Source organism: Desmodus rotundus, chromosome 5 (assembly GCF_022682495.2).
Source record: "Desmodus rotundus isolate HL8 chromosome 5, HLdesRot8A.1, whole genome shotgun sequence".
NCBI classification, from domain to species: domain Eukaryota; kingdom Metazoa; phylum Chordata; class Mammalia; order Chiroptera; family Phyllostomidae; genus Desmodus; species Desmodus rotundus.
In genome coordinates, this window is record NC_071391.1 from 165,089,592 (window position 1) to 165,116,664 (window position 27,073).

At 57.2% G+C, this 27,073-nt stretch overlaps 1 protein-coding gene and 1 long non-coding RNA gene across 10 annotated transcripts in view; one reads left to right on the plus strand and one right to left on the minus strand.

Annotated features, from left to right (window-relative positions):
- Positions 1–416: 416 nt before the first annotated feature.
- RNF144A (ring finger protein 144A) overlaps positions 417–27,073 on the minus strand; it is a 72,583-nt gene continuing 45,926 nt past the window's right edge. For 8 of the 9 annotated variants that reach the window (XM_053923941.2, XM_045189567.3, XM_053923939.2 and 5 more), the window contains 7 exons: positions 24,608–24,753; positions 19,086–19,190; positions 18,902–18,962; positions 13,229–13,436; positions 10,622–10,769; positions 8,184–8,273; positions 417–4,404 (listed from right to left, as the gene is read on the minus strand). In XM_053923941.2, coding sequence (XP_053779916.1) covers positions 4,273–4,404; positions 8,184–8,273; positions 10,622–10,769; positions 13,229–13,436; positions 18,902–18,962; positions 19,086–19,190; positions 24,608–24,753 — 890 coding nt within the window. In that variant the 3' untranslated portion in view covers positions 417–4,272. Of the gene's footprint in view, positions 4,405–8,183; positions 8,274–10,621; positions 10,770–13,228; positions 13,437–18,901; positions 18,963–19,085; positions 19,191–24,607; positions 24,754–25,361; positions 25,745–27,073 lie in introns of those variants that run through there. The other variant, XM_024552440.4, reaches the window with a different exon arrangement.
- On the plus strand, positions 24,706–25,467 carry LOC139440940 (uncharacterized). The gene is made up of 3 exons (XR_011651273.1): positions 24,706–24,817; positions 25,033–25,167; positions 25,330–25,467. It is a non-coding gene; the product is annotated as an uncharacterized lncRNA (long non-coding RNA).

Below are 27,073 nucleotides of genomic sequence, written 5' to 3' on the forward strand. Positions count from 1 at the left end.
ATTTCTCCCACCCAACAAGAGGCATCCGTGTTTAACACACTGTCCGACCAGCAGAAGAAGGACGCTCCCAGATCTTCATGAGAAGCGAACGCCCGTGGACTGGGAGACACGTTTAAGCACTTGGGTTGCAGGGCGGCCAAGGGGGACGGGACGCAGAGCTCCCGATGCAGAGATACTGTCTGAAGCTGGTGCGGTGAGGTGGTGAAGGCAAGGGAGGCAGGAGGGTGCGGACTTCCCCAGGACCCGGCCCCCTCAGGTGAACGCCCCTGGGGGAGGAAACCCCAGGACCGGACGCTGCCTTCCCCGCAAGAGATGCCTGTTCCCCCGCTGCCTGCCCCCCATCTCCTTCCGCCTCCAACTCCGCCCATCACTTCTGCGGGCTCCCCACCCGAACAAAAGATGCAGCCAGACAGAACTTACAAAAGTAGCCTGTATTCCAGCCAAAATATCTTTAAAAAGAAATCCCTTCCAAAGGGGGGACAAACTACATAAGACACAATACATTCAAAATATGTATTGAAATTACAAATCACACTTCCCCATGGGACTGCGAAGTACAAATCACGACGCGAGAAGGCATTCGGACGGCTCCCCCGTACATCACAGTGCTGGCGGCGCGCACGCGCTGCCGGGGCCACAACACAGCCGCCTGGCCCCGCGTTCCCGCCGCCCGTCAAACGCAGCACGTCTACAGGTGCGTGGCCCACTCATGCAGGTTCGAGACAAGGTTACAATGACAAGCGAAGTCGGCAGGGGCCATCAGGGTGCGCAGGCACGCCCCCGAAGCCCCTGCGGGGGATGCGATGGCCCAGCTGAAGGGCGGCAGGGACCGTGGGCTGGACTCCGGACGGCAGCACTCCCGGTCCCAGCGCACCTGCTGCTCCAAGAGAACGCAGGCCCCTGCGCGCCACGTGGCACCTGGGGCCACTGCGGCCACTGCTCTCCATTTCAGCTCCCTCGGGACTTGGGTTCATGCCGAGGAATAAACAAGCTTTGGTTTTTTGTTTGTTTTTTTTAACGAGACCTTCCTGGAGCTCTACACACGCACCATGTTCTCCCTCCATGAGTTCGCTACAATGTGTCTATGTATATATACAAGGGGTATTTATTAATACATGAGAATCTGAGAACCATACAGAAAGCGCGCCCTGGTTCTTCCCAACCCCCCCCCCCCCCGTTTTACCTGGGGGAAACTGCCCATTCCATTTTTTGAGATAACTTTTTAATTTTTGTCATTTAGGGGAAAAAAGATAAACTCGTCTTAAAGTATTTCTTGCATATGTGATGACCTCTTTCCTCGTGAGCCTGGGGCTCACATCAGGAATCAGCCCGGCCCCTCAGCCAGTTTTCTGGAACAACACAAGGTTAAGAGATGTGGTTCCTCTGATGGAGAAGCGACAAGTGGGGGTTCCAGCGGCTGCTCCCGGGGGCTCAGGGAGAGCGGACACAGGCAGGTTTGTTGTAGCAAAGGTCTCATCTGTGCTTAGTCCTAACTTAGTCTCCGCTGTGTGATGCTCACAGCGACCCCTCCTCTGAGGCACTGGCCACTGGTGACAATGGCAAAGCTTGGCTATAGGCTGCAGGACATGGGACAGGGCCAGCTGGACAGACGGCCATGCCCATCCAACCTCACAAGGCGGTCGGTTTCCAACAGGACTCAGACAACCTTCGGGCCAGCGGGGCCTCCACTGCAGCCCTGGTGAGTCTGGGAGGCTCTTCTTCCTTGTCCCCTGGACTGAAGGCCTCTGATGGAATCCACATGTACATGCCTCCAGAGGGTCTGCGTGAAAACCGTCTGCCACGGGGGTCTCATCGTCACATGAGCGGGAAGGAGTCCACCCCCTAAGTAGAGAACTCGCCAAAGTTTCTCAGGGACTGACGGTGAGGTTAAAATCCAAACGCAGGCCAGCTCCCCACGCTCTGTCCACATTTTATGCCGAGTCTGGTTGGCATCACGTCCCCATGGACAGGGGGCCCGGCATTCCTGACTGACAGACGTCGGAGGAGGGGAAATGCAGGGTTACATAAGGACCTCGGGCGACCCGCCGGTGTCTTTCCAGGGAATGGACGGTTTCAGTTTTATTGTCGCTGAAGCGCACCGAGGCTCGCTTGGTGCCAAACCTCAGAGAAAGCAGGCGCCACTTCGGCTCCCGCCGGCCCCACAGTCTCGGTGGTCCCAAAGGGGTCAAACCGCATGCTTGTGAAATGCGCCAGCGGTGAAGGCACAGGCAGGGTTTGGCCACGGACTTCTCAGGGTAGACAGACAGCCTGGCCCACCAGGAACAGAGCAATCGGAGCTCGCACCCTGGGAACGTGGCCTTTCCGAGGCTCTGGCCCCCGCCCCAGTGGACAGAGGAGGGACGGTCACTGTGCAGAGAGCAGTGGGCAGCAGACAGGACCGGTGGGATGGACCGGGATGGGGTGCAGCCCCCCAACTCTGGACCCCTGGACACAGGGCCACGCACCTGCTGCTTCCACACACGTCAAAGCACGGTGGCCTGAGGGAGGCGGTCACATACCCCGAGACGCAACCTCAAGCACAGGCCACCAGCTTCACCTTCGGGCCTCACAGAGCTGCCACCCTCTCAGAAAAGCCATCGGGCCACCGGACCCTAGCGCCCCTTCTCCAGGCACTGAGACTCGCTGCCCAGCCCTCCTCCCCTCAAAGGCGGGCGCAGGCATGTTCTTCAATGTAGATACTGAATTTTTAAACTACAGTTACAAGGGAAAATTTTGACACAGACCGGTTTCCTGAATGGCTTGTTTCATGAAAGAAATAAACACCAGAGGGGAAGAGTGAGGTGATCACTAAACCTCAAGAAATAAAGAAGAGACTTCTTCTCCACGGGGAGGTAAACCAGACCTGAGATGATACAAACACCCCCCCCCATTTACACAAGGGCCCCCCACAAGCACACGGGGGAGAGCAAAGTCAGATTTTGTTTCCCTTTACTCCTCTGTGGAAGGCTCATTAGGAAGTTTTCATAAGTTCCACTGTAATAAATCTGCAACATCTGCCCCTCCACCGTGCTTGGAAGTCCCAAGTTCCACGCAACCAGCTCACTGTGTACAAGCACACGGGACGGCTGACACCAACTCTCTGTAAAGAATGCACGCTCCCCACTTTTCAAAGTTAACTGATGGGGTGGCACATCTCACTGACCCGTGCACGCCACTGCCGTGGGAGGGAGCAGTCCCACGGCCTGGAAAAGACTGAGTGGTAGACCCCCGTCAGAATGAACGGAAAGGTTTTCAGCAGGGGCAAACGGTTAGGGTCGGCGCCTGGAGCTCAAGAAAGCAAATAGGTCATGAAAAGTCTGCAGAAACCCAGGAAGCGCCCCCCAGCCCCCAGGGCCCCCCGAGGACCGAGAGCCCCGTTCCCTGCCTACTGTCCACTGGGGGAGACAGAGGCGAGCGCCGAACCGCAGCGACGCCCAGCAAAACCACTTCCGAGCGGACGTGTGGGTTCTGAAGACATGAAGCGGGTCTGCTGACACCCGGGCGAGCAGAAATAAGCCGATGAGCGGAACTGGCTCGGCAAAGCGCAAAGAAAGGAAAGGCAAATCGATGACGGCGACGGTCCTTCCAACACAGCTGTGCTTCCGAAGAAACGCGGAACAGGCTTCTGGAGGGACGCCAGGGCGCCCAGGCCCCAGAGCTCCTTCACCCCAGCTTCTGAGCCTGCGCGCCTCACATCGCGACGAAGGCATAGGATGGCGTAGACGCACCGTGTTGGTTTTCCACTACTCCGCTGGGAAGAAGAACGCCTTCTGAAAAGGATGTTAGGAAGTGCCATTGGGGATAAAAAGGGTTGTCTTCCACGGCGCTATCAAGTCAATACCGGAGTCTGCAGCGAGCTTCAGCCCTTCCAAGACTTCTCTCGGCGACATGGCGCCACCTGGAGGCCAAGGGCGGGACGACAACACTCGCGGAGAAGGTCTCCTGTGCACCTGCCAGACACTGCTAGTCTGTCACCACAGGGAGAAAGCTGCCCGTGTGCTTCCTGCAGCACCTCCCGGGTGGAGTCTGCGGAGCCAGGTTCCGCCGGGACGTGCCCTCCACCCACCAGCCCTGCCACCCCTGCCTCGGCGACGGCACCGGGGCCTCGGCGAAGGTTCTGACATTGGTCCCTGGAACCACGGCGTCCAGAGTGACACTGTGAAGCTCAATGGGGCACATAAGGCAAGAACGATGTTTAGTGGGGGGGGGCAGTGGGGAAGGGGCTCCACGCTTCCCGGAGGCAGGGGTCCCGTGCCAGCATCGCGCCTTCCTCTAGGTGGGTAGGGGGTCGTCGTCACCTTTGCTGCACTTGCACTTGCAGCAAAGCACGAACGGGGTGGCCAGGAGCAGGAACGGCGAGGCCACCAGGAGCAGGAGCCCAAATCCGGCAAAGATGCCCACGACCTGCAAGAAGGAAGCACGGGAGCAGAGGGTGAGGCGGCTGGCCTGTAGGCGCCACAGCTGAAATATGACCCATACAACCACCCCATCCACCCCTCATCCGCCCATGCCTCGCCCTCCCACCCACGCATCCGTCCACACATCTGTCCATCTGTCCATCCACCCATTATTCATGCGACGTCCATCCATGAAGTCTTTCATCCAGCCTTCCACCCATTTATCCATCCATCTACCCATCACCCACTCGTCTACTATCCATACAACATCCACCCATCCATCCATCCATCATCTCTCTCCACTCGTCCATCCAGCCTTCCACCCACTCATCCATCCCCTCGTCATCCATTTATCATCCTTCCATCCGTCCATCCACCCTATTTCCTTCCCTTCCCTTCCTTCCCCTCCCTCTTTCCACCTGAGCACCCAAACACCCATCCATTTACACATCCCGTTAACCCAGCAGCTTCTCCTGCGCTAGACGCTGTCCCACCTGAGCTAGACGCTATCCCACCTGAGCTAGACGCTGTCCTGAGTGTTGCAAATACAGAGGCACTTATGATCGTGGCCCCCAAGAAGCAGACAGTCTGGTGGAAAGAGACCACAATCTAGTCGACTCTAACAGTGCAATGAAGAAACCCTTCCATCAGGTTCTGGGTGTGGAGAGCGCCAGGAAGAAGGAAGCGTTTCTCGGGGAGGTGGCTACGACGGTGGAGAGAGGCGGCGGCAGGTGAACAGGAAAGGCTGGGCTGGGGCAGGGGGCAGTCCAGGTAGGAGAACAGGAAAGGCATGAGCACGGAGCATCAGGGATAGCCAGCCCTGGGTTAACCTTGTTTTAACACGTATGTTTTATTTTGTATTTTGTGTTGTTTTAACACGTATGTTTACCCCTAGGTATGAGTAAATGCTGGAAGAAATAAGCCTCGAATGTAGACTTGTTGCCATCCAAATTAGGCAGGGAGGCTGGTCAGAGAGACCTGAATCTGCTTTGGGCTAGTCTCCTCCCTCCCAGGCAGCTCAGGGCCCAGGACAGAGACCTGAAGATGGTGTTACAGCCCCACCTAGTGCTCAGAGGGATCATTACACAAACGCCTACTGCCTAGTTCTAATCCTGACTCAGGTGTTTACTTCTCCCTGGGCCTCAATTATAAAATGATTTTCTCAATTATAAAATAAACAAACGAGGTGAAAGATCTCTAAGGACTGCTAAAAGCTCTGAAACACTGTAGGATGCAAAGCATCCCAGATGTGTGAAGAAAAATACGAGCTCTGTCCAGAAAAAGTCCAGCCATTATTAATATAATGAGAACCATTTGTGCAAATCGATGTGACCTGGCAGCCAAGGAGAGTGGACTGGGATGCGCACGTGTGAACAATGATGACTTCACTGTACTGGTCAGTGGGGGGCAGTAGACACCATTGAGTGAGCACGTGTACTGTGTGGCCGTCACATTCAGAATGACTGAGCAAGTAGAGCAACGAATCTGTATCCAATTTTGCGTGAAGCTTGAACAGTCCTCCACAGAAACTATTGGGATGATTCAGAAGGCTGCAGCTGTGGGCAACGGTGACTGGCAGCTTCATCACGACAATGTGCCCGCTCATGCATCACGTCTCATGCAGAGTTTTTTGGCAAAACATCCAATCGCCCAGGTGACTCAGCCCCACTACAGCCCAGATTTGGTGCCCTGCGACTTCTGGCTTTTCCCAATATAGGGAACTGACCCATGTGGCAGTGGCGAATGTGGCTCAGCCCTGGTTTGGAAAACCGACAGGTGCAAGGTGGTACACAGGAGCCGGGCCCACAGATCGGCTTTCCCGTGGGGAACCAGGCCTGCATTGTACCCAGGCTGCTTTGAGACTTGCTTTTGCTAAAACTCCCTCACCCTGAATTGAGGCAGCAAATGTTTACTGCATATCTTTAAAGTAACTTCCTAAAGTCTGTTAATCCTCCCAAGGATGGGGTGTAACCCGTTCAACCGCTTTTCCCCTTGCATTTGCAACATTCTTGTCTTTGTTATCTGTAAGAAGTAAACAGCAACATCTTTCCTGTGCATAATAAATGAGGACCTTCCGTAAGGTAATATGCCCAGAAAAGCAATAAAAGCCTGTCCAGGGAGGGGTCGAGGCACTCTCTCTCACTCAGAGAGTGGCCATGCCGTCCCTTTTCTCCGCAGGACTTCTGCAGTCCCTGTGAATTTGTTCACCGCAGCCACAACACACGGACCCCACTGGTCGGAGTCCACATCATCCCAAAATGGAAACCCCTTTGAAAGGGAAGAGATTTCGGACCATCAGTTAGATTCAGGAAATTACGACAGGGCAGCTGATGGCGACTGGGAGAACTGTGTGAGGTCCCAAGGGGCCTGATGTGTCACTGTCCTGTACAGTGTTTCCTGTATCTTGTATCTTCTTCATCAATGTCAGTGTTTCACGGCACGTGGCCGGGTACCTTCTGGACAGGCCTCATGCACCTGGACTCCTGCCCGAAACCACCACCCGCACGCATGCACTCACACGACCCTGCATCAGTAAATGAGACTGGGCTGATGCTGAGACCCAGTGTTTGCCCAGCTGGCCGAGCCCCTTGGTCTGGATCCCAGCAGGGGAATTACGTGCCATGAATTCACACCACGCTTTGTCAAAACCGCAAGCCATCTCAGATGCCGCAGAAACACCAGAAGATGTTATTCCCCCTAGAGGGAGCTCTTGACTCCCCCCCCCCCCCGCTGCCCTGTCTCTAAAGAGCTTTCTAGAATGTAGCCACTGTTCTTTGCTGGCCCACCATGGGCAGCTGCCTCTTCCCCGCCAGAAGCAAGGTGGCTGGGACGGAGCCCACCCCACCCGCAAAGCCACACGACCCACTGTCGCTGTCCCAGGAGGCGTTCCGGGCCCTGACTGCAGGGACCGTCAGCTCGGCCTCGGGGCCACAGGGGATTGTTGAGGATGTGCACTCCCACGCGGGAGGGACAGCGCCCTTCCTCACGCACCTGCCCTGGGACCCGGCTCCCTTACCTCCTGCATGGGGGTGGCTGGCCTGCTCGGTGGCTCTGAGTGCAGGAATCTCATGCTGGCCGCCAGCCCCCGGGGTCTGGCCTCTGAGGCCACCTCCGACCCTTTCCACCCCACTCCTGCCCTGAGCTGGGAACCTTCAGAGAACCATTCTACCCACCAACCCGTTCCCATCCCCTCTGCCCGTGCTCACACCTGCGCAGCCAGCTCCCCATGCAGCCCTGCCTTGGGCCCACTCCTGTGGACCTTCCCATCACACCCTCTGAAAGACCCCTCCCCTGTCACACGCCCTGCCCAGCAGAGGTCCTGCCGGGTGCCTGTTGCTGGTCTATTGCCTCATCGTGAAGCGCAATGTGGGCCCTGAAAACGGAGGACGGTGCCAGGCACCCAGCAGGGAACATAGGTGCATAGAAAGAGTGAACCTGTGTTAGCGACAGGCCTCCACAGGTGCACAGGGACCTCTTCAAGTCGCTCACCTTGGGGCCTCTGCAGGGGTTGCCTCCTCCAGGGCTGCGCGAGGATCGACTGAAAAACTGTGAACCGTGGCCGAGACCACAGGTAAGAGCAAGTCCCTCAGGCCCCACGTTCTCCGTGTGCACCGCTCGGGCCCCACCTGAGAGCAGGAACTGCACGTCCTAGCTCTGGTTTTCTACGCAACTGGCAGGTCTTCTGGAAGCTACCCTCACACACACACTTGCACATGCACACGCACACACACCCACACACCCACACACACTCTTCCTGAGATCCAAGTCTAGTTGGCTCGGCCCTACCTGTGTGCGATGCCAGATGACAGAAGCTCTGGAGTGGCCCAGCTTGTCCCTGCAGGGTCCCTTATCGTAGTGGATCAGGAGGAAGTCGTCCTGGGAAGCGAGAGAGAGAGAGAGAGAGAGAGAGAAAGAGAGAGAGAGAGAGAGCAAGAGCCGGGGCGAGTTAGTGCTGGAGTCCTGGGCCAAGTTCCCAAGGTCAACGGGGATGTGAGAGGCAGGGTGTGACAGCGGAGGGTGAGCAAACGCCACTCCACACGACTCCTGCCGCCCCAGGCTGCTGTCCTGGATGTCAGCCTCCCCTGAAGCCAGCGGCCCTGGGCTCAGTGGCTTTCTAGATTTTGGACGAAGGAGAGAACTGCGTGACTCAGGGTAGTGGGAGGCTCCTGCTACCCCCAGGCTGCCCTGGGCCCTGGCTGGGTGTTGTCCTCCGGGGTCCCTCTGCCTTTGCATCCAGGCAGGATTATCCTTGGAGGTGAAGGTTTCCTTTCTCTCTGGCCACCCTCCTGCCTGTGCAGACGGACCACCCAGGTTCTCTTCTCAGAGAACCAGCCTCGAACTGCCTCTGCAATCCCTCTGGCTGTCCAGTAGTGGGCAGTCACTCCTGCTGACTCTCAGGGAGAAGGACAAGCCGCTCTCCCTCCCGGTGCTCACGGCCCAGCTGGACCCCGACCACCTTCCCGTGACCTCTCCCGGACTGTAGGCTCCCCTCACGGACACCAGTCTGTTCACTAGGACCCCGGCCCGTGCTTGGCAGCCCAAACTTCAACAAGCCCCGACTGAATTACAGGAGGATTTTCCAGACACGACCCTCTGCTCCGCCATGAACGGAAGCTGCTGTTTTCCCCCAATTATCCGTAAGAAGAACAGCTCCATAAATGGCAGAAAGCAGGGCTGGTGGCTGTTTATTCTCTAATGAGGGTGCAAACAGCCTCTTTTGGAGAACAGAGGGACGGGCCTGGGGCCCAGTGTGTCTGCAGGGACATCGAGCCCTTCTCCGGAGGTCCCAGGAGACTGGGTGCAGTGGCTCTTGTCTGGCCCCCCCAGTCCGCTCTGCTGGGAGTGCCCGGGTGTGTGTAGCCAGGGAGCACCCCCTCCTCCTGGAGACGGTGCCGGGCCTGAGTCTGCTGACTGTACAGGTCCCCGCCTGGTGCCTGAACACACAGTGCTGCATCATTACCCTGGATTTCCGGGGGTAGTGAGAAGCCGTGGAGGGAGGTCAGGAGCCCTGGCTGCTGCCACTGGCCTGCGCCCTCACCCCAACCCGCAGGGAGAAAGGCAGCGCAGGCAGAGACGGACGCGCACCTCCCCCAGGTGGACCCCCGTCTTCGTGAGGCTGTGGCTGAGCACTCCCGTCCACTGTGAGAAATCCAACTGCACTCTCCTTCCCACGGAGGTTGCTGGGCATGCCGCCGGAACCAGCCTCCCCACATAGCACTCCCCTTCCCAGACCGCCCATCGCAAAGCCCTGCACCGCAGGCTCCTGAACAGTTTTTGAACTTGTTTTCAAAACACACACCGAATCACGTGGCGCGGCCCAGATGAGAAGCCGTTTGTGAGCTCCCCTTGCAGACAGGAACAAATTGACCTCACGTGAGTCACCTGAACAGCTGATGGAAAATGCCGGGTCCTGGGCCCGTGGGTCTAGGGTGGGCCCAGCTCACAACCTCCCATGGTTGGGCCAGAGTTTGGGAGGCAAGGTCCCCGTGCTAGAGGCCATCCCTCTCAGCTGAGCACAGAGACCCTCATCAGGGCCCCAAGTTCACATTCTGGCCAAGCTCAGGCCCTGTACTCTCTGTTCCTCCTCATCACGTCCTGTTCTCTTTGCCTGGTGAACGCAGGCTTGTCCGCCGTCACCTCGCTGTCACTATGCCTCCACCATCCCACAGCGGAGCCTGCTCCTCCCCGGGGCTGCCGGCGGGCTTCACACCCCCTGACCTGCAGCACAGTCCACAGGACCGCTGCTGCCAGGGCTAGGGGCTCCTCTCCCTGGGGCTCACCCACTCCCCTCCCCTGTGTCTGGGCTTTGCCGGCCATCCCAGCAGCAGAGCGGGGACACGGGACACGCCTCCTGAGCAAGAAGAAAGCGTGTTCAAACAGGACCTTTCTTCTCTCCCAGACGCACTCTCAGGGGCTTTTACAGTGTAAATGACTGTGGGGTCAGAAAGTACCGGAATACGGTAAAGTGCAGAGTTACAGACGTATCCCTTGTATGTGTCAGACATGGAGAGACTGTACACACGGACTGTCTATGTGCATATAAGCATGCACATTACACACACATAGGATGCACGTGTCTGCATGTAAATATATACATTACGCACAGACTCTGTGCATGTAAGGTCCCAGGGAGCCCTCCCGGGCTCCGAGGCCAGGGTGGCCCGAGCGTCCCAGCACGCCCGCCCGGGACCCGCAGGCAGGCGCCAGGCGCGGGCGCTACTCACGTCCAGGGACTCCAGGCAGTACCAGCAGAAGGCGTGTTTGCAGTTCTTACACATCATCTGGGCGCAGCCTTCGTCTCGCTCTATGTAGACCTTGCACTTGGGGCAGCGCTTGATGGGCGCGTCGTCCTCCTCGGGTCTGAAAGCCGAGCTGCAGGGACACGCTCTGTCAGGGCCCCGCCCGCAGGCCCCGAGCTCTGCCCCAGGCTGGGAGCACTGCCCGCCTGGAGCGGCCGGGGCTGCTCGTTATTAAATGAGATAAAGCAAAACCAGAGACGAGAACTCCGGGAAACAACCACCAAAACTGTGAACTGGCCCCTTCAGTTTGGGGGGAAAAGAGCAACATGTGCACACACCCCAATCTAGAGAGAAGTACAGACAAGCAGAAGAAAACATGGCAAACGGCTTAGAACGCAGGAATCTGAGTACCGGGGTCACAGTCAACGTTTGTGTCGTGATCCGTGTGTCTTTATGCTTTCCGAAGGGCTCATCCATTTTATACACGCTCTCGCTTTCAGGGGGAAAAATGCCACAGGAACACACGGGTTGCTGCGCTAGCTCTCCCTGGCCTGTGCTCACAGTGCCTCCCGCAGAATCTGGCGGGTTTGCAGGGTTCAGCTGGACGGCTCCAGAGCTGGGCCGAGTGCCAGCTCGTCTACAAACCCACCGTGCGGCTGCCCCTGGGCCTCAGTCTCCTCGAGAGAGCAGGAAGGAGAGAAGCCCGGGGTGACAAGCACCGGGCGCGACAGCAGGTGGGAGAGGTGCCTGACACACGGCAGCAAGGTTCTGTGCTGCTCATGGAAAGGTCACACAGGTACTCAGGTGTGACGAAGGAACAAGGTCCGTCCCACACAGCTTGCATCCAACCACGGCCGAAAGGTGGGCAGGGCCCACACCTGCTGGAGGTGACCAGGACTCCTGCGAAGTTGGCAGGCACCGAACCCCGCGTGACAACCAGCCTCGATCACACTGCTTTGGTTGGAAGGCGCGACCTTAAAGCAGAGGAACCGGTTTTCTCATGGGACTCACGAGCAGTTCTGAAGGAAACGCCAGGGACAGAGGCCACGTTAGGGACAGAGGCCACGTTAGGGACAGAGTCTCCCCGGGGGACGTTTTCAAACAGAAACAGTCACACCATGGAAGTTCTGAGGCTTCCAGCACACACAGACATTTAGCTGGTATGAACAACAGTTTTCCAGCACTTTCTGGCCCTCGAATTATGCTTGAAATGCGATGACCGTAAAGGTACAGAGGCAGATAGGACTCTGAGAGCGCCACCACCGTCCACATGCCGCAGTGTCTTTGAGGCTCAGGCGTGACACGCGTGCAAAGCTGGCCAGGTGCTGCTTGGTACCGTGGGTGAAGGGGAGACTGGGTTTTGCAAAAGCAGACTCTATTACAGGCAAAGAGCTGAGCGCACTGTAGGTCACAAGTGGCACCTTGCAGTGGGCCTCAGGACCAGGGACCCAGGCGGGAGTGCTGAGGACTCCAGCAGTCTAGGGTAGCGCCCCTCCCCGGGCGAAGACCTGGGGTGACAAAGGTCGAACCGAGGCAGGCCTCGGCGTCCGGAAGGACCAGCCAGGTAAACAGAGGGACTGGACACAATGTGGTAGGCGCCGCAATCAACACAGACGGGCTCCAGCGGGAACATGGAGGGCGGGGTCTGCAGCCCTGCCCTGGGAACCCAGGAGCTGAACAAAGGCAGGGACCTGAGCCAGGCTTCGGGGTGATGAGGAGTCCCAGAAACAGGAGGGGGCAGAGCCGGACGTGCCAGGCACCAGTGCCAGCATGTGCTTGGGACAGAGCAGGGATGTGCCCCAGGGACACCCAGGGGTCTCTGTGCGGGCCAGGTCGTGGGGAGTGGGGGTGGGGGCAGCCGAACGTGGAAGGGGAGGGGAATGGGGACCAGCTGGCGACCACACCCGGGGTGGACAGCGGGGGTTTGTCTGTTAGAAACACGGTCTCAGCAAGTGCAAGGCCAACTCTTAATGGAACCATAGGCACTGCAGTCTTTCAGCAAAAGAAGAGGTGAATGTCATCACTTCCCCATGGTCCAACCCACCAAATTTCAAGGTGCAGAGAATGGTGCACAGTGCCCACCGGGGCACCAGCTGCGGAGCCAGGAGGGGACAGGAAGGCGGGAACACAATAGCGACTGACCATGTTCTCCTGACAGGCTTGGCCTTTCAGGGGATGTGGCCCCCAGGAACTTGTTGTCAGGGATCCTTCTGGTATTTAAAGCTACCTCCCGCCCACGGCGTCTGGCTCCTGCACCCCATTTTGGGTCACCTTCAATAGCAGAGTGTTGGGAAAATCTCAGGACGCAGAGCCCCTCACAGGAACCGTCTGCATGTCTGTCTTTCCAGGCGGACAGAGTGCAGCTCGGGGCCCAGGCCCCTTTGCGTCTCCAGGGCCCTGCACAGCACCCCGCCCGTAAATAGTTCTCAAAATTAAACAATAAACCAACCGGCCAACCCAGGTGTGAACGAGACTCAGCAGGGGGCGCTGATCTGGGTGCTGCCATGTCTGCCCTGTGGCATCTGCAGGGAAGAAGCCCCCTCCCTCCCCCCTCTCTGAGCCCTCCCCCTCGACATCGTGCACTGAGCCTACCTGGTCTCCCCGGGGAGGTAGGTGACCGGCACGGCCTCGGGGCAGCCCTGGCCGGGGTGCCAGCTGGCCTTGCAGGCGGAGCAGAACTCCGTGTCGCAGGCTTCGCATTGCACCAGCTGGGGCGTCTGCAGGCCCATCTCCTGGAGCTGGCACACAGCCTGGCAGGTGGACGCTGGGCACCAGGTCCGACAGGGGTCCAGGAGCACCTCTAGCACAGGGGATGAGAGGGACAGGTCAGGTCTGGAGAGGGACAGGTCTCAGAGGAGGGCGTCTAGTCAGCACAGTCATCAGCAGGCGCCCACCTGGCTTTCTCCTCCTCTCCAGGCATCCCTGCCTCCGACCCAGCTCCAGACACCCCGGGGTCCCCTAGGAACACGGCTGCTGCACCCCACATGCCTGTGGCCCCCGTGACCCTCTGAGAGCCTGCACCCCGTGGCCTGGGCACCGCCTCCCCAGGACATGGATTGCTGAGGCAGGCCTGTGCATCAGCCCGGCGGCCTCACAGCCTGGCCCAGAGCAAGATGCACAGCAGACCCTCAGGCAGATCCTCGGGCAGACATCGGATGGCTCATCCTCCTGGGACGTCGGCCTCCCGGGGTGCACCTCAGCCCTGAGCTCACTGCTGTGTGCGGGGTGTGGGGTCTTCCATCCGGTGGAGGTCAAGGTACTAAGGAGCCAGATTTAATGAAATGAGCCCGGAAGTGGTTTGGAAAACAGGATACCCAGATGCTGCCGTTTCTCCACATCCTTGCTCAGAGCTGCCCGCATTCCTTCACACAATGGGTCCCCCGCTGCCCTCCCGGTGAGCCTGGTTTTGCATTTCATTCAGCCCTCCTGTGATGTGACTCCAGAGAACTCTCAGTGAGGGGCAGTGGAGGGAGCGGTGACAGGAAACCTTGGAATGCTGGTGTCCCGCGAAGCATCCGGGCCATTTTCCAGGCCTGCAAGTGGGCCGCGGGTGTCTAAGCCCTTTAGCAGGGCAGCTCGGGGAGGGAACCCGAGACGACTGAACTTTGCCGGGGAGACTCGGAGGACGATGAAAGGCCGTGCTTCTGGGCTGTGGGGCCAACTGGCAGCCAGGGAGGGCTCCGCTCACCCACATCAAAAAGGGGATCTGTCCTCACTGGGGACCTGCGAGGGCTGGGGCTGGAGGTGGCCTCACCCAGCAGGCTGCCACAGGACACGAGTGTCCGCCACGTCCCCCAGTTCAGTGGGGAAGCCAGAGTCAGCCATCTAGGAAAAGCTTGAAACAATCTCATCGTCTATTCCAGGGGCTGGCAAACCTTTCCTGCAAAGGGGCAGGCGGTGAGCATCCCAGCCTGGGAGGGCCACCCGGACTCGGTCCCACTGGCCAGCTCTGCTGTTGCAGCACAGAGGCGGCCATGGTGATCCCTAGGTGGGTGTGCCAATAAAACTTTATTGACAACACTGGGCCAGGGGCTGGGTGCACTTGGCCCAATGGTCATGGCTGGCCAGCTCCTGATCTAATCTAACTCCCCACTCTGCCTTTTTTACTAAAGTGTATTCATCAATGGCGTAACACTATCGAACTGGTAGGCCTGGCAGAAGATTAGAACAACTTGATAATAAAAAGAAACTCTGGAATCCAGGAAAATGTGCTCCTCTTTCATCGATCTTCACTGTAATAACGTAAAACCGTGATGCCCCCCTGGTGAGTCAAGGAGGAAAAACTGCCTGTTGTTAGCTGTTCACAGTGTCAACGTTTGCTTTCCCAAGACCGGTTCTGGCTGTCAGACCCGAGGAGACGGCTTTGTGGAAAAACGCAGCCTCTGCCCCAGAGACCGTGCACGCAGCAGCTCCCTGCTGCCGGCCTGAGCTGAGGGGGCAGGCGACAGGAGGGAGGGCTGCCCGGGCTGGGTGCTGGGGGCTGCGGGGAGTGCCGGGAGCATCTCGGTGTAGGGGAGACGCCCACGTCCTCCTCAGGCATCGGAGTCTCGCAGAGTACCTAGCAGCCCTGTCCCTCCCTTCTCCGATTCACCTGGAGAACTTCACTACACAGCCCCCCGCCTTCCCTGCTCCGTCTGGGGGGACCACTGGGTATGCACACCCAGGAAGGGCCCTGCAGGCTGTGGGTGCTGCGTGCCCGACGCCAGGTGGCACCTGGAGAGAATTCTGACCTGGCACTGACCAAGGTTAGTGCTGGTCAACCTGGGAGCCCATGCTGAGACCCTCCTGGTTCCCACTGCTCTCCAGCCCCCCTTTTGCTCCGAGGAGCCTTCGACCTCAGGAAGGGACCTGGCTCCCAAGCCGTGTGCTGTCTCCTCACGCACTCCAGGGCCTCACCCTCCTCGCACAAAGGCGTGGCCATTGCCTGCTCTTGTGTGAAGCCCAGCTACAGTATGGCATGCAGGGGAGAGGGGGCCCAGTTACGGTTTCCAGGGTAACGACTTAACTTCTGTCCTCCTGCAGCTGTGGCATGGCACTGCCTGTCCCACAGGCAGACTCCCTGCGGGACAGGTGATGGGCAAACGCTCTGTCCACCCCGACAACTGTACACAGACGTCAGGGCACGGGGACCCCTGTGCACACGGCCCCGGGCTTCAGTGAATTCTGCATCAGCATCCCCACCACGGAGCACTGCCAGTCAGGTGTGCAAGGTCCCTAAGGAAATCCACCTTGGCTGGTATGGCTCAGTGGGTTGAGCAGCTGACTTTGAACCAAAGGATCGTCAGTTCGATTCCCAGTCAGGGCACATGCCTGAGTTGCAGGCCAGGTCCCCAGTAGGGGGCGCATAACAGGCAACCACACACTGATGTTTCTCCTCTCTTTCTCCCTTCCTTCCCCTCTCTCTAAAAATAAATAAATAAAATCTTTTAAAAATTTCTCTTAAAAAAAAAAAAGGAAATCCACCCTCCCTAGGCAACACCAGAGAGCGTTTCTCTCTGGATGGGGCCAAAGTAGGTTTACAGCTGTTTGTATGGAAAATAGTACAATAATTAATAAACAACAGTACCAGAATAATAAACAGTGTTTCCCATACTCGCCACTGTGAACCTGCTTCCGCCCCGCCCCGTATGTGCCCACACAGCTACATTCACCCGTCACATGCGTATCTAATGTCCTAGACATCACATTATAACAGATCTAAGACCTCTGTGGACGTAAGTGCACATAATGTAGTTTCAAACAAGGCGAGCAGGGTATTTCCTGGCGCACTAGCAGAAGCCAATCAGAACCCCCAATTCCCAAAGATATATTAATAACAGCTTACTGTAGCAGGTTCCTAAAAGCCTTACCTATATAAAAACCCAAGACTTTTTTTAAAAGGTGTTTTCCTTTTTTAAGCCTGGCCTTTCCTTGGGAAGCACGTGGTAACGGGCATGTGCCCAGCGACCCTCGAGGCCCCGTACGGCCGTAACAGTCTGTGCACGGGCTGCAACCGGGAGGCAGCATCACTGATAGGAGCCCTTGCCTTGGGCCAGGAAAGGTGTTTCATCTCTGAGCTTCTCTGTCCTTCAAACACACAAACCCACGCCAAGGCCTGCCTTTGGCCTCATCTGACGGGCGCGGCGATGCCTGCGGGGGTGAGGGTCCCAGGAAGCCGGGGACCTGTCTCTGGGCACCAGGGGATTCAGAAGAGGTGGGCATGGTATGACACCTGCAACCCAGCAGGGTCGGTGCTCCCACGGGAGCTGGGTGTACACAGGGGGGCTCCCCAGAGAGGACGTTGCACTGTCCCTGGCCAGCCTCCAGGAAGCTCCCGCCGGGCAGGCAGGGGCTCTGAGAGAAAAAACGTCCCTCACACACTTGCCCGGCTGCCTGCTTGCCGAAGACCGGCTGGAGGAGTGGAGCATTCCCATTAAAATCGAGCTTTTACAGCTCAGGCATTCCAGACCTCATGGAGACAGCATTTGCGACTTAAACCAGCCACAGGACATGTGGAGAAATCGAGTTCTCAGAAAACCCTGGAACGGTCTGAGTTTTCTTCCAGGGCCTTTCAAAGGGATTGCTCAAGTCCACACATGTTTTCCGACCGTATCTCAGAGCCTGTCCAAGGACTGGCCACAAACAAGAGCTGTATTTTAGCTCTAACATTTGGACGTTCAGACAAGTCTTTAGTCCTATTGAGTCTGAGTCCATTTGTTCTGGCTTTTAATGTGGCAAAACATTTTACAGTGATAGGTTTGACGGGTGTATTTTTTACCTAAGTCAAGTTGGGTTCATTTTTATGCAAAAGAAAAAAAAAAAAACCTTTTGACAAAGCCAAGGTACTGAGAAATCAGAGCTAAAATGGGGCAGGAATATCTACCCAGCTGCATTTTTAAATTAAATTCAGTGTCACCGAAAGTTCACTTTCTTATAACCCAAATAACTGCCACTTTCTGTTGAGGTTCTCGGGAAAATGTTTTCCAAAGAGCCTGAAAGTCTTAGAAATCCAAATTAATCAATTTTATAGCTGTACAGGCTGACTTGTGTATCACACAGCATTATATTTAAGTTATAAACAGTCAAAACCAAATGATAAATGCCGTTTAAATAAACAAGCTGTGGAAAAGAAATTTTAATGCCATCAAAAACGTTTTCTGTTTTCTTAAGTTGGCCACTCATTCCTTTTTTTTCTGAGAAGTAATCCTCAAGAGGAAGTATCTTTAGCATTTCTTGAAGAAACCACATACACACACGGAAATTTTCCACATTTAGCTCACCAGGAGGCCCCTGACCCTCTCCTCGGTCGATCCCTCGCTCCCTCCCACGTGGGCGGTTTTCCTGGAAACCAGAGCCAGGGCTGGATCTCAGGGGGGAGTGTCTGCTGCCTGCCCTCCTGCACACTGAGCTGGAAATCTCAGAATCTGGCCTGTTCACCCTGAAGTTTTACCTACACATGTGAGTCCTCCAGAGGAGCCCAGGGCCCTGGTTACAAATCTATAAACAAGGCCAAAGATGAAGACCTGCCTTGCCCTGCAAACAGCGTCAGGCTTGCAGAATCACCTCAGGAGTGCTGTTACCACGTCACAGCTGCCCTGCGCACACTCCATGCCTTGCTCCACGCGGCCCGCCTGCCGGGGTGCTGGGGAACCCCAGGGTCTGGACAGGCGGGGCTCCAGCCTGGAGGGCTGTGCAGGGTGGGGTGGGAGGGGATCAAGCTCACACCCCACCCTGCCCCACCACCCACTGGAGAAGGAGATCAGGGTGAGTCAGTTAGCCTCGGGGGTGTCAGTTCACAGATAAGAACAACCTTGTAGGGCTGATGTAAACTTACTGGGATAAGACACTCCGCCCCCAGGAGGCCAGGCCTGCGGGAGCTGGCCCTTGAGTGCAGGGAAAGGTCACGCTTTGCGTAGGGTGGTGGCAGGGTGAGTGCCTGCTTCTCCTGGGCTCGGCCTCAGGCCTCCCGTCCAGGCCTCTGCGTCTCTTAAACTCAGTGAAGGTCTGAGAGTTCAGCCCTCAAACTGCTGGGCTGAAGACTGACGCATCTCTTTAACCACCCCCCCCCCATGAGGACCCGTCCCTGGTCCCTGTAACACTTGTGTTTCGGGGACCGCTCCTGCCACCACCCAGGTGACCGACAAAGGCCTTCCGACTCTGAGCTCTTCAGAGAATTCAGACTGCTGTAGCCAAATGATGCCCCCTCCTATCTCCCAGAAACACTCCCGCCAGCTGCCCGGATTCTGTCACGGGGTTCGTAACCAACGAACTTGCTGGGGCACCCACCTCTTTCAAACTGTAGCTTCTTGTATCTTTGCATAATTTCAGCCGCAACCATGCACTCGATCTGAGGGAGAAACACCAGAAACAAGGAGCATAACAAGCTGAGGGCTGGACCACGATGCAACTCGGCCAAAATGGAACCCACACCCCCCTGGTCACAGGACGCGCTGTCCTCCCCGGTACGTGCCTCGCTCTCCTGCAGGTGGCCCTGCTTGGGGCAGGCCGCATCCGGGCAGCTGATGGCAGTTTCTAATCCTTCTTTGATCAAGAGTTCCACATACTGTTTCAGGCACTGAAAGAAAACCCAGAGAGGTGTGTAAACATCTGCACGTCCTTGAGGCCGAACGTACAGGGATGCATTAAAAAAACCCCACAACCCCTTAAGCACATTCCAGTACAGGCTGGTATTTTCACCGTGTAGCCCGGAGCTACCATCCAATTAGAGGTTTTCTTCACTCACCCTGTTGATGGGGTGACCCTCTGAGCCAGGGACCACTTTCTGGTGCACAGAACTCGGGCACAGGTGGGATCCCCACTCACAACCCCAGTGGGGACAAGGCCCGAAAGTTTGTCAGCAAGGGGATAGCTGGGGAGGGAGGGCCGGAGGTCACCCTGCTCAAGTGCACGCTAGTGTCCATTGTGACAGGAACAGTGTGACCCTTCTATCGGTCAGAGGTGAAAGCGGAGTCCCCAGCTCAGCCAGAGAGGCAGGGCCCAGGCCGGGGGCAGCCCAGCCCCGCGCCCAGCTGGGAGCCACCTGTCCTCTCACATAGGCCCCGCACAGACGCAAACCGAGGTTAGTCAAAGAGGTCCAGTGGGAGGCTGATCTCCTATCAGAGTTAATGGGCCGTGTACCCAATCCCTCTTGCTTTGCAGCCTGCTAGTCATAGAGCCCAGGCTCCTAAGAAGTATTTTCATTAGAGGCCACAATCAGAAGGGAAGATACGGCCCTCCCCAGGTGAGCTCCCCGCCCAAACAGGCTGTGACAAAAACTCTGGGAACCCAGGGGGCATAGGAACCTGGGCCAAGGTATGAAACATCTCCCTCCCCAGCACCTCCAACCCCACGTCTGATCAGAGCCCCAGGAGCTCTCCTGGGATAACACCCTCGCTGGCTGTCGCAATTACACTGTGAAATACTGTCAGAGCAATTCACCAGGAAGAGCCTAAAGCTGTTTCCTAAGCCTCCACCTCCCAAAATGCATAATCCTTTCACCGTGTTACAGGAACCCGGAGATGGGGGCTGGACGCTGGACGGGCAGAGGGGGACGTCCTGCCTCCGCTCCGAGGCGCTCGATGGCGAGGACAAGTCAGTCTCTCTCTCAGCCTCACTCCCCCCCCACCCCGGGAGTTTGGATGATTTAACTTACTCATAGTGGAGGTGGAAGAACTTTATGCAAGAGAAACAGTCTGGAAAAGTACCCCGTATTTTGCCATGTATGATGCGCACTTTTTCGCCCAAATTTTTGAGGGAAAAATAAGGATGCACATTATACATGGGTAGTACCTGAAATACTTTGTATCTGTTCTTATATTTTGTAATTATTTGTTACATAAAATGTCTTGTACCCGAGTATGTTCAAAAATAAATGCCAAAATTCCTTTATAATACACAAAACAAGTATCTAAATATAAATAAATAAATAATTGAATTAGGTAGGGGGCGTGCAAGAGGCAACCACACATTGATATCTCTCCCTCTTTCTCCTTCCTTTCCCCTCTCTCTAAAAATAAATAAATAAAATCTTTAAAAAAATTAAAACGAAAGATTCTTTCCCCGCAAGTTTGGGCCAAAAACACGGGTGCACATTATACATGGCAAAATACAGTAGTACCCGTTCAATACAGAGGTAATAATTTGTGTATTTTATTTACATAGGTAATGTGGTAATTCTCACCATTCTATCAAACTAAAAAGAGTCACTCATGAAAGACCCGAGACGGCAATTTCTTTAAAAAACAGAAGCCAAGGGGCTCCTCGGAAGGTGCGTTTTCCAGCGCTTTGCTCAGGAGCACTGAACAGCGTGGTGACATCACACGCCGATGGCAGAGGTGGCGTGCATGACCGAGGTCCCTGTGTGGCAGCTCATTCCGTGGTCCGGCCAGAGGTCTGGGGACGGCAGGGACCCTGATCTGAGACTGTCCTCGGATCACCTACATTTCGCCAACCCAAGAACCGTGAAGAGAACCCCTCAGGAGCCAGGACGAGCCCGGCAGCCCGGGAGCCCCGTCTGGGGCGGGAGAAGGCAGCTCGGTGTCAAGAGGGAAGTGCATGGAAACCAGCCCCAGGTCTCAGGGCAGAAGGCAAGCAGGAGGGGGTCCCGCAGAGCCTCTGTCGGGCCTGCGCCCCCTCTGGCGGCACCGGGTGACCCGAGGGGAGACACTACGCTGAGCCCTGCACCAGGGGTCCATTTGCTGCAGGGGCGGTCACGGGGATGTCCTATTTGGGGCCTCGTCCAACCCAAGGAAAGAGGGTGAGGCCATGGTCTGCGGAGCTCGGCAGACACATGGAGCCCTCGTCCTTCCGGGCAGAGGCCACGGCAGGTCCTGGACTAGTTTGGGCCACGGTTCTCTCCACGACAAGGTAGGGATGTCTGTCCCCCTAGCACCACGCCCAGGACGGGGCACCGGCTCACTGAATGTAACTGACACGCTCTGCGGTCTGCCCGTGTGACCTGTTTCTCACCATCCCAGGCAAAGAACAAAAATAAAGATGAAAACCTCAGCAACAAGATCACTGTTCTACTTCCCGTAATTAAGTTTGTCTACACCGGGTGTCTGGGGGCCACAGGCGCCGTTGACCGAGAAAATGCAGAGGACTCCCTCTGCACCGTGCAGAACGGTGGGTCCCAACAGGGTGCTTATTCTCCCCGAGAAGCAACACACAGCGATTATGCTGGCAGGAGGCGTGCACCCAGGGGGCGCCGACGAGCCTGCTCGTCACCATGCGAGGCCACCAGGCCAGCACATGCCTGGGACAGGCAGCGAGTCTGGCCGAAAGCCACCCCAAGACAAGCTCTGCCAGAAGGCGCCGACACCATTTACGAAATGACTGCTCTGGGAGGAGCCAATTGTGTATGACACTGGAAGAGAGGGGGTTCAAGTCGGCCCTGGCAGCCGGGGAAAACGAGCCCAGTCTTCCCCCAGAGAGAAAGTGGGCCAGGATGCCCGAGCTGTGTTTTCCGATCTCGTAGGAAAAGGAGTCTGGAAAGGCGCAGGAAAAGATGGGCAAACAGACACTTTGGTGCGAGTAGACGTGCGGCCTCCCCTCTACCCTCTCAGCCATAGGTGCCGGCGGTCCACTGCCAAAGCGCCGCTCAGCCCCTCGCCCACCCACAGAGCACCAAATGGGCAAACCAAGAGGCTCTTTGTTTCACCTCTCACGAATCAGAAGGGGCTTGGGAGAAGGAGAGGTGCGCCCCTTGGGGTATCTTGCCAATAGGGGGGGCGGAGGCGGGTTTCCAGGGCCTCAGGGCTGCTACAGGGCCTGGTGGGCCTCTGGGAAGGAACTGGGAGATCAGCTTTGGGATGCTGAGGCAAGTGCCCAGAACGGGGAGACAGTGTGTGGGTCCCAAGGGTCCTTCCCTAGGAGGGAGAGGCGAGGCCTAGGGGCGTATGTAGGAAGCCTGCAGCCCTTGACCTCGGGCGCAGGGTGGAAATGGCCTCACAGCAGCCCTCCGCCCTTCCTGGAGTCTTTGGCAGGCATTTACTTAAGGGCCTTGAATAGGTAATTATGCGATTGTAATGCAGGGAGCAAGAGCCCTGGAGTGCACGCCCCTTCCTCCCGAGGCCATCAGCACACAGGTGCCTCCTTCCCCTCCCCTGAGCTGCAGGAAGAGCCCCCCACTGCCTGCAACATTGTAACTTTTCCTAAACGCCTTAAAAACATCACAGCTGCCCCGCTGTTTCCCGGAAGCCCTTCTTTGAAAAACCAGTGCTCTTTTTCTCCTTTCACAGCCCCGGTTTAAATTAAGCACTCGATCTGAATTACAGTTGCTTATTTATTGTTACTACTATTTTCTACAAACAAGAAGCCAAAACAACAACAAACAGTGAAGGCCTCCCCCCCTCCCCCCAGTAAAAAGGCTGGGTGTGTGGGCTTGTCAAGGGGAAGAAGACGAAGCCAGGGCACCCAAGTCCCGCCCTCCAGGACGGCAGGGGCCTGCCAGGCAGCAGACTGCAGCAAGGGCGCCAGGATGGGGGACTGGCCTCAATTGGGGGGAGACAGGCGTGTGCACGAAGCTGATTTTTTCACCCAGGGACCCGTGCCGCCAGCCTGTCTCACCCTCCGGAAAGGGAAAGGAGCCCCTTCTGTGCCGATGGCCGCCGCTCTGTCTCTGCACCTGCCCCGGCGCCCTCTCCTCCCAGCCTTCCTCAGCTCCCAAACCTGCCAGGACTGTCCCGTCCCCCAGGGGGAGTCCCTCCCCCAGGCCCTAAGGAGGAACACTTCTTGGCCTGTCAACTGCAACACGGGATCCAATCCAGTGAGCATCACTGATCGGCTCTCAGGAGACCAGGGGCTTGGGGGCCAGGACTCTGCCCCGCAGAACGCTGAGTCGGGCACAGGCAGAAGGCAGAGACGTAAATGTTTGCAAAGCCCGGTCTCCTTGTTTGTAAAACGGAGGTGACGACACCGAATGAGCTGATGTCCCAAGGAGACCACGAGACCTGCGGAGTGAGTTCCGTGACGTGCGGGCGAGAATGGAGAGCACGTCTCGTGCAGACGGCAGGAAGACAGACCATCACATCCGAACAGGGACACGCCCACACAGGCGGCTGGCCTGTGTACAGCAGTGACAGCCACTCGGGAGAAACAGTTTTGGTAATTTTAAGTTTAAAGAAAGTGGTTCACCCTGGCTGGCGTGGCTCAGTGGATTGAGCACCGGCCTGCGAAGCAAAAGGTGGCCAGTTTGATTCCCAGTCAGGGCACGTGCCTGGGGTGCAGGCCAGGTTCCCAGTAGGGGGCGTGTAAGAGGCAACCACACATGGATGTTTCTCTCCCTCTCTTTCTCCCTCCCTTCCCCTCTAAAAATAAATACATAAAACACAAAATATTTTTTAAAAAACGTGGTTCTTTTTCGGACTTTTTTTGCATTCCTTAATGGAAAGAAAAATTAAATAAACTGCACTGAAAACAAACCCAACCCACTCCTCTTCCCTCTCTGAGGAGTCAGCACTGGGTCAGGGTCGGGCCGATAGAATGAGTCCCCCCAACCATCACGAGCAGATCACGGGCCCCAGATGAGGCTTGCTCATAAGAAACCCTAACTGTGACTGCATCTAGGTCAGCCGCAGGCCAGGGCGAGCTGACGGCACGGCCGGACGGCCCCGCGGTGCGCCCTCACTGGGTGAGCGCTGTTACAAGCCCAAGCGTTCGGCTGTGACACTTGATATGAGGTGGGGCAAGGCCTCCCTGTGCAGAGAGTGGGCTGGGGGCCGCGGGCCACGGCAGCTTTGCTGCATCACCCTGCCAGCTCCGGAGAGTCTGCTGAACTCACAGCCTCTGCACCAGGGGCACCTGCGGTGGAATTCTACTGGGGGCTCAGGGGGTGTGACCCAGGGAGTCCCAATCAGCACGGGGAAGCCTGGGAAGGGAGTGACCTGCCACCTGCAAAAGTGAGGTCACAGGCTGGCTTGGCGTCTGTAAACACGAAATCAAAGGCTTGTCCTGACACTCTTTTCAACCGAAGTTTCCTCCAGAAACACCCACCAGAGTACAGAAGATGCAGCGGCACTGGGCGAGGGTCGTCATCTGCTCGAGCGGGTACTCGCCGAGGCACAGCTTGCAGGACACCAGCGGGTCCAGGGCCAGGTCCCACGTGGGCCGGTACCACGCCGTGGTCATGGCCGGGCAGCCTGCAACGAGAGAAGTCAGGCCGTGGGACGGACGCTCGTCGCTCCCGGGTCGGAACTGGGGCAGGTCAGGGCTGCTGCCTGCAGCGGGAAGGGGGCCCAGTGGTGCGGATGGGCCAAGGGTTTCAGGGGACTCCCTGGGGTCCTCTGAGAAGTCTTAGTCAGAGTCCCCTGGCCTAGGTCTGTGGGGGACTCCTTCCCCACATTGACAGTGACATTCAAGTCTAATCTCCAAACGACGAAAGACGCGCCTCGTCTCTACCCTTCCCTCATCCCTCCCAGGGCTGCTGAGGAACATGTCTCCCACCCGCCGAGCACCCAGCCTGGGGGAACAAAGCCTCAGCCGCCAGGGACCGGTTTAGAACAGCTGTGGAGGGGATCAAACTGGCCTCCAGCTGAGCCAGTCGGTGAACCACGGTGAGGCTGGGGTCAGGATTCGGGGCAGGGACTGGGCGGCGTGTGGGAGGGCCCGGTCTCCGTCCAGGGAGGCCGGGGAGTAAGAAGCCAGGAAAATCCCTGGGTCAGTGGGGTGGGGAAACTGAGACAAGAAAACCCAACAAGGCCGAACGGTTTGAGCAGCTTGCATCCGCTGGTGAAACGCAAGACCTCACCTGCCCAAGCCAAGGACACTCGAGAGCAAACGGTTCGGGCCTGTCCTCCCTGACCAGAGGACACACAGCGCCCCGGCAAAAAACCACAGGGTCCAGCAGGAGAGGAAAGCCAGCGCAAGGGGAGAGCGGACACTGGAACAGAGGGAGCGAGCGTGGGGAGAGGCCACCGACTCCCCTGTCAGTGCCCCTCCCAGGAGCAGCAGCCCCTCCCGAATCCCTGCATCTCCCCCACACAACCCTGCTTCCGAAAGGGGGAAGGGGGGTGTCAGGGTCTGTGCCCGCCCCCTCTCAGGCGGCCGACCTCTGATGGTCCTAAAAACACAACCGCAATCGGGTCCCCAGCAGAGCGGCGACAGAGCCCGGGGCTCGGCCGCCCGCTGCCCTGTGGTTCCACCAGGTGCGCCACTGCCCGAGCACCCTCGTCCAAGGTGACTGCACGTTCTGCTGTCAGCAAACAGCTCGTTGACAAAACTTCAGGTAAGGTCTGCATTAGTTGGAACCTTCCGGATTATTTAAACAAGCCTTATATTTGGCCTAACAACAACAAACACTCAGACGACGACCCGGGGGTCACCCTGTGATCTGGGGGTGCTGGGTGCACTGGGGTCAACACTTCTCACCTGCCTGACTGCACTTCACTGGCTTCACCCCCCCACACCTTGGGGTGCATTCTTGTGGCTCCTGTTCTTCCGGATACCCACAGGAGCCTTCTGGACCGATCCAGGCTCACGATCTGTTTTCCTCCACGTGTCTCTGCACCTTTTCTCTGTGTTAACCCTTGACGGTTTGTTTTCAGTAACGTCTCTTAAGGCTCAGTGTACAGAGTGACAGGTACGGTTTTTGCTTGGTGTTGTTTTTGAAATATGGGGGGACGACGTTGTAAGGTATCTGGGTGACAATTAGTTTGGGTTAACAATGGGAACGAGCCCTAAGAAGGACACAACCCTTCACCGACGGCTCCGGAAAACACGCAGGACTGGAAGTGGCCCCCAGGGGGCAGCGGCTGCTAACTGGCTTCCCGTCCGAGAGCTGGGGGGAGGCGGGCTGTCAGTTCCCTGGAACAGTCCTGGGGTCAGGTCCCCGAGGCCCCCAGGAGCGGCATCTCTCGGGCAAGAGATCACACTGGGGAACCAAGCCGACCTGGGTTCACACCCTTGAGCAGCTACTTGGTATGCGACTTTGGAGAAATTATGTAACCTCTACAAATGACAGTTTCTCTCCCCTCCTGTGCAACCTCACCCACCCACCGCCGCCTCCCAGGTGCACTTGCGGGGAACGAGAACACACTTAATATTCCTGGGGCCTATTAGCTGCTTGCAAAGGGCAAGTCATGATCACGTGTTGGGACTAAGGCCTGGGACCTGAACTGGCACGGACCAGAGAGGAGGAACACTGATAAACTCAGTTTTGGGGGTGGTTTAGGCTGATGGCTGTGCTCTCTGGAAGAAGCAAAGGAAGCCTCCAGAAGCCTGGTGCTTTACCCCCCGCTGGGCAGTGGGGTCCAGGCCAGAACATTGCCCCCAGATGTGTTTCGGAAGGGCAGAAACCTAGGGCTCGCCCCTTCCGCAGGGGGTTCGTGGAGCCCACCCACCGTGAGTCCCTCCCGAGAGCCACAGCCCATCTCTCTCCACCACGGTCGTGCCCAGCTTCCTCCCAGGGCAGCTCGGCCCCTTTTCCTGTTTACAGCCTCCCCGAAGACGTGACCCTTGGCC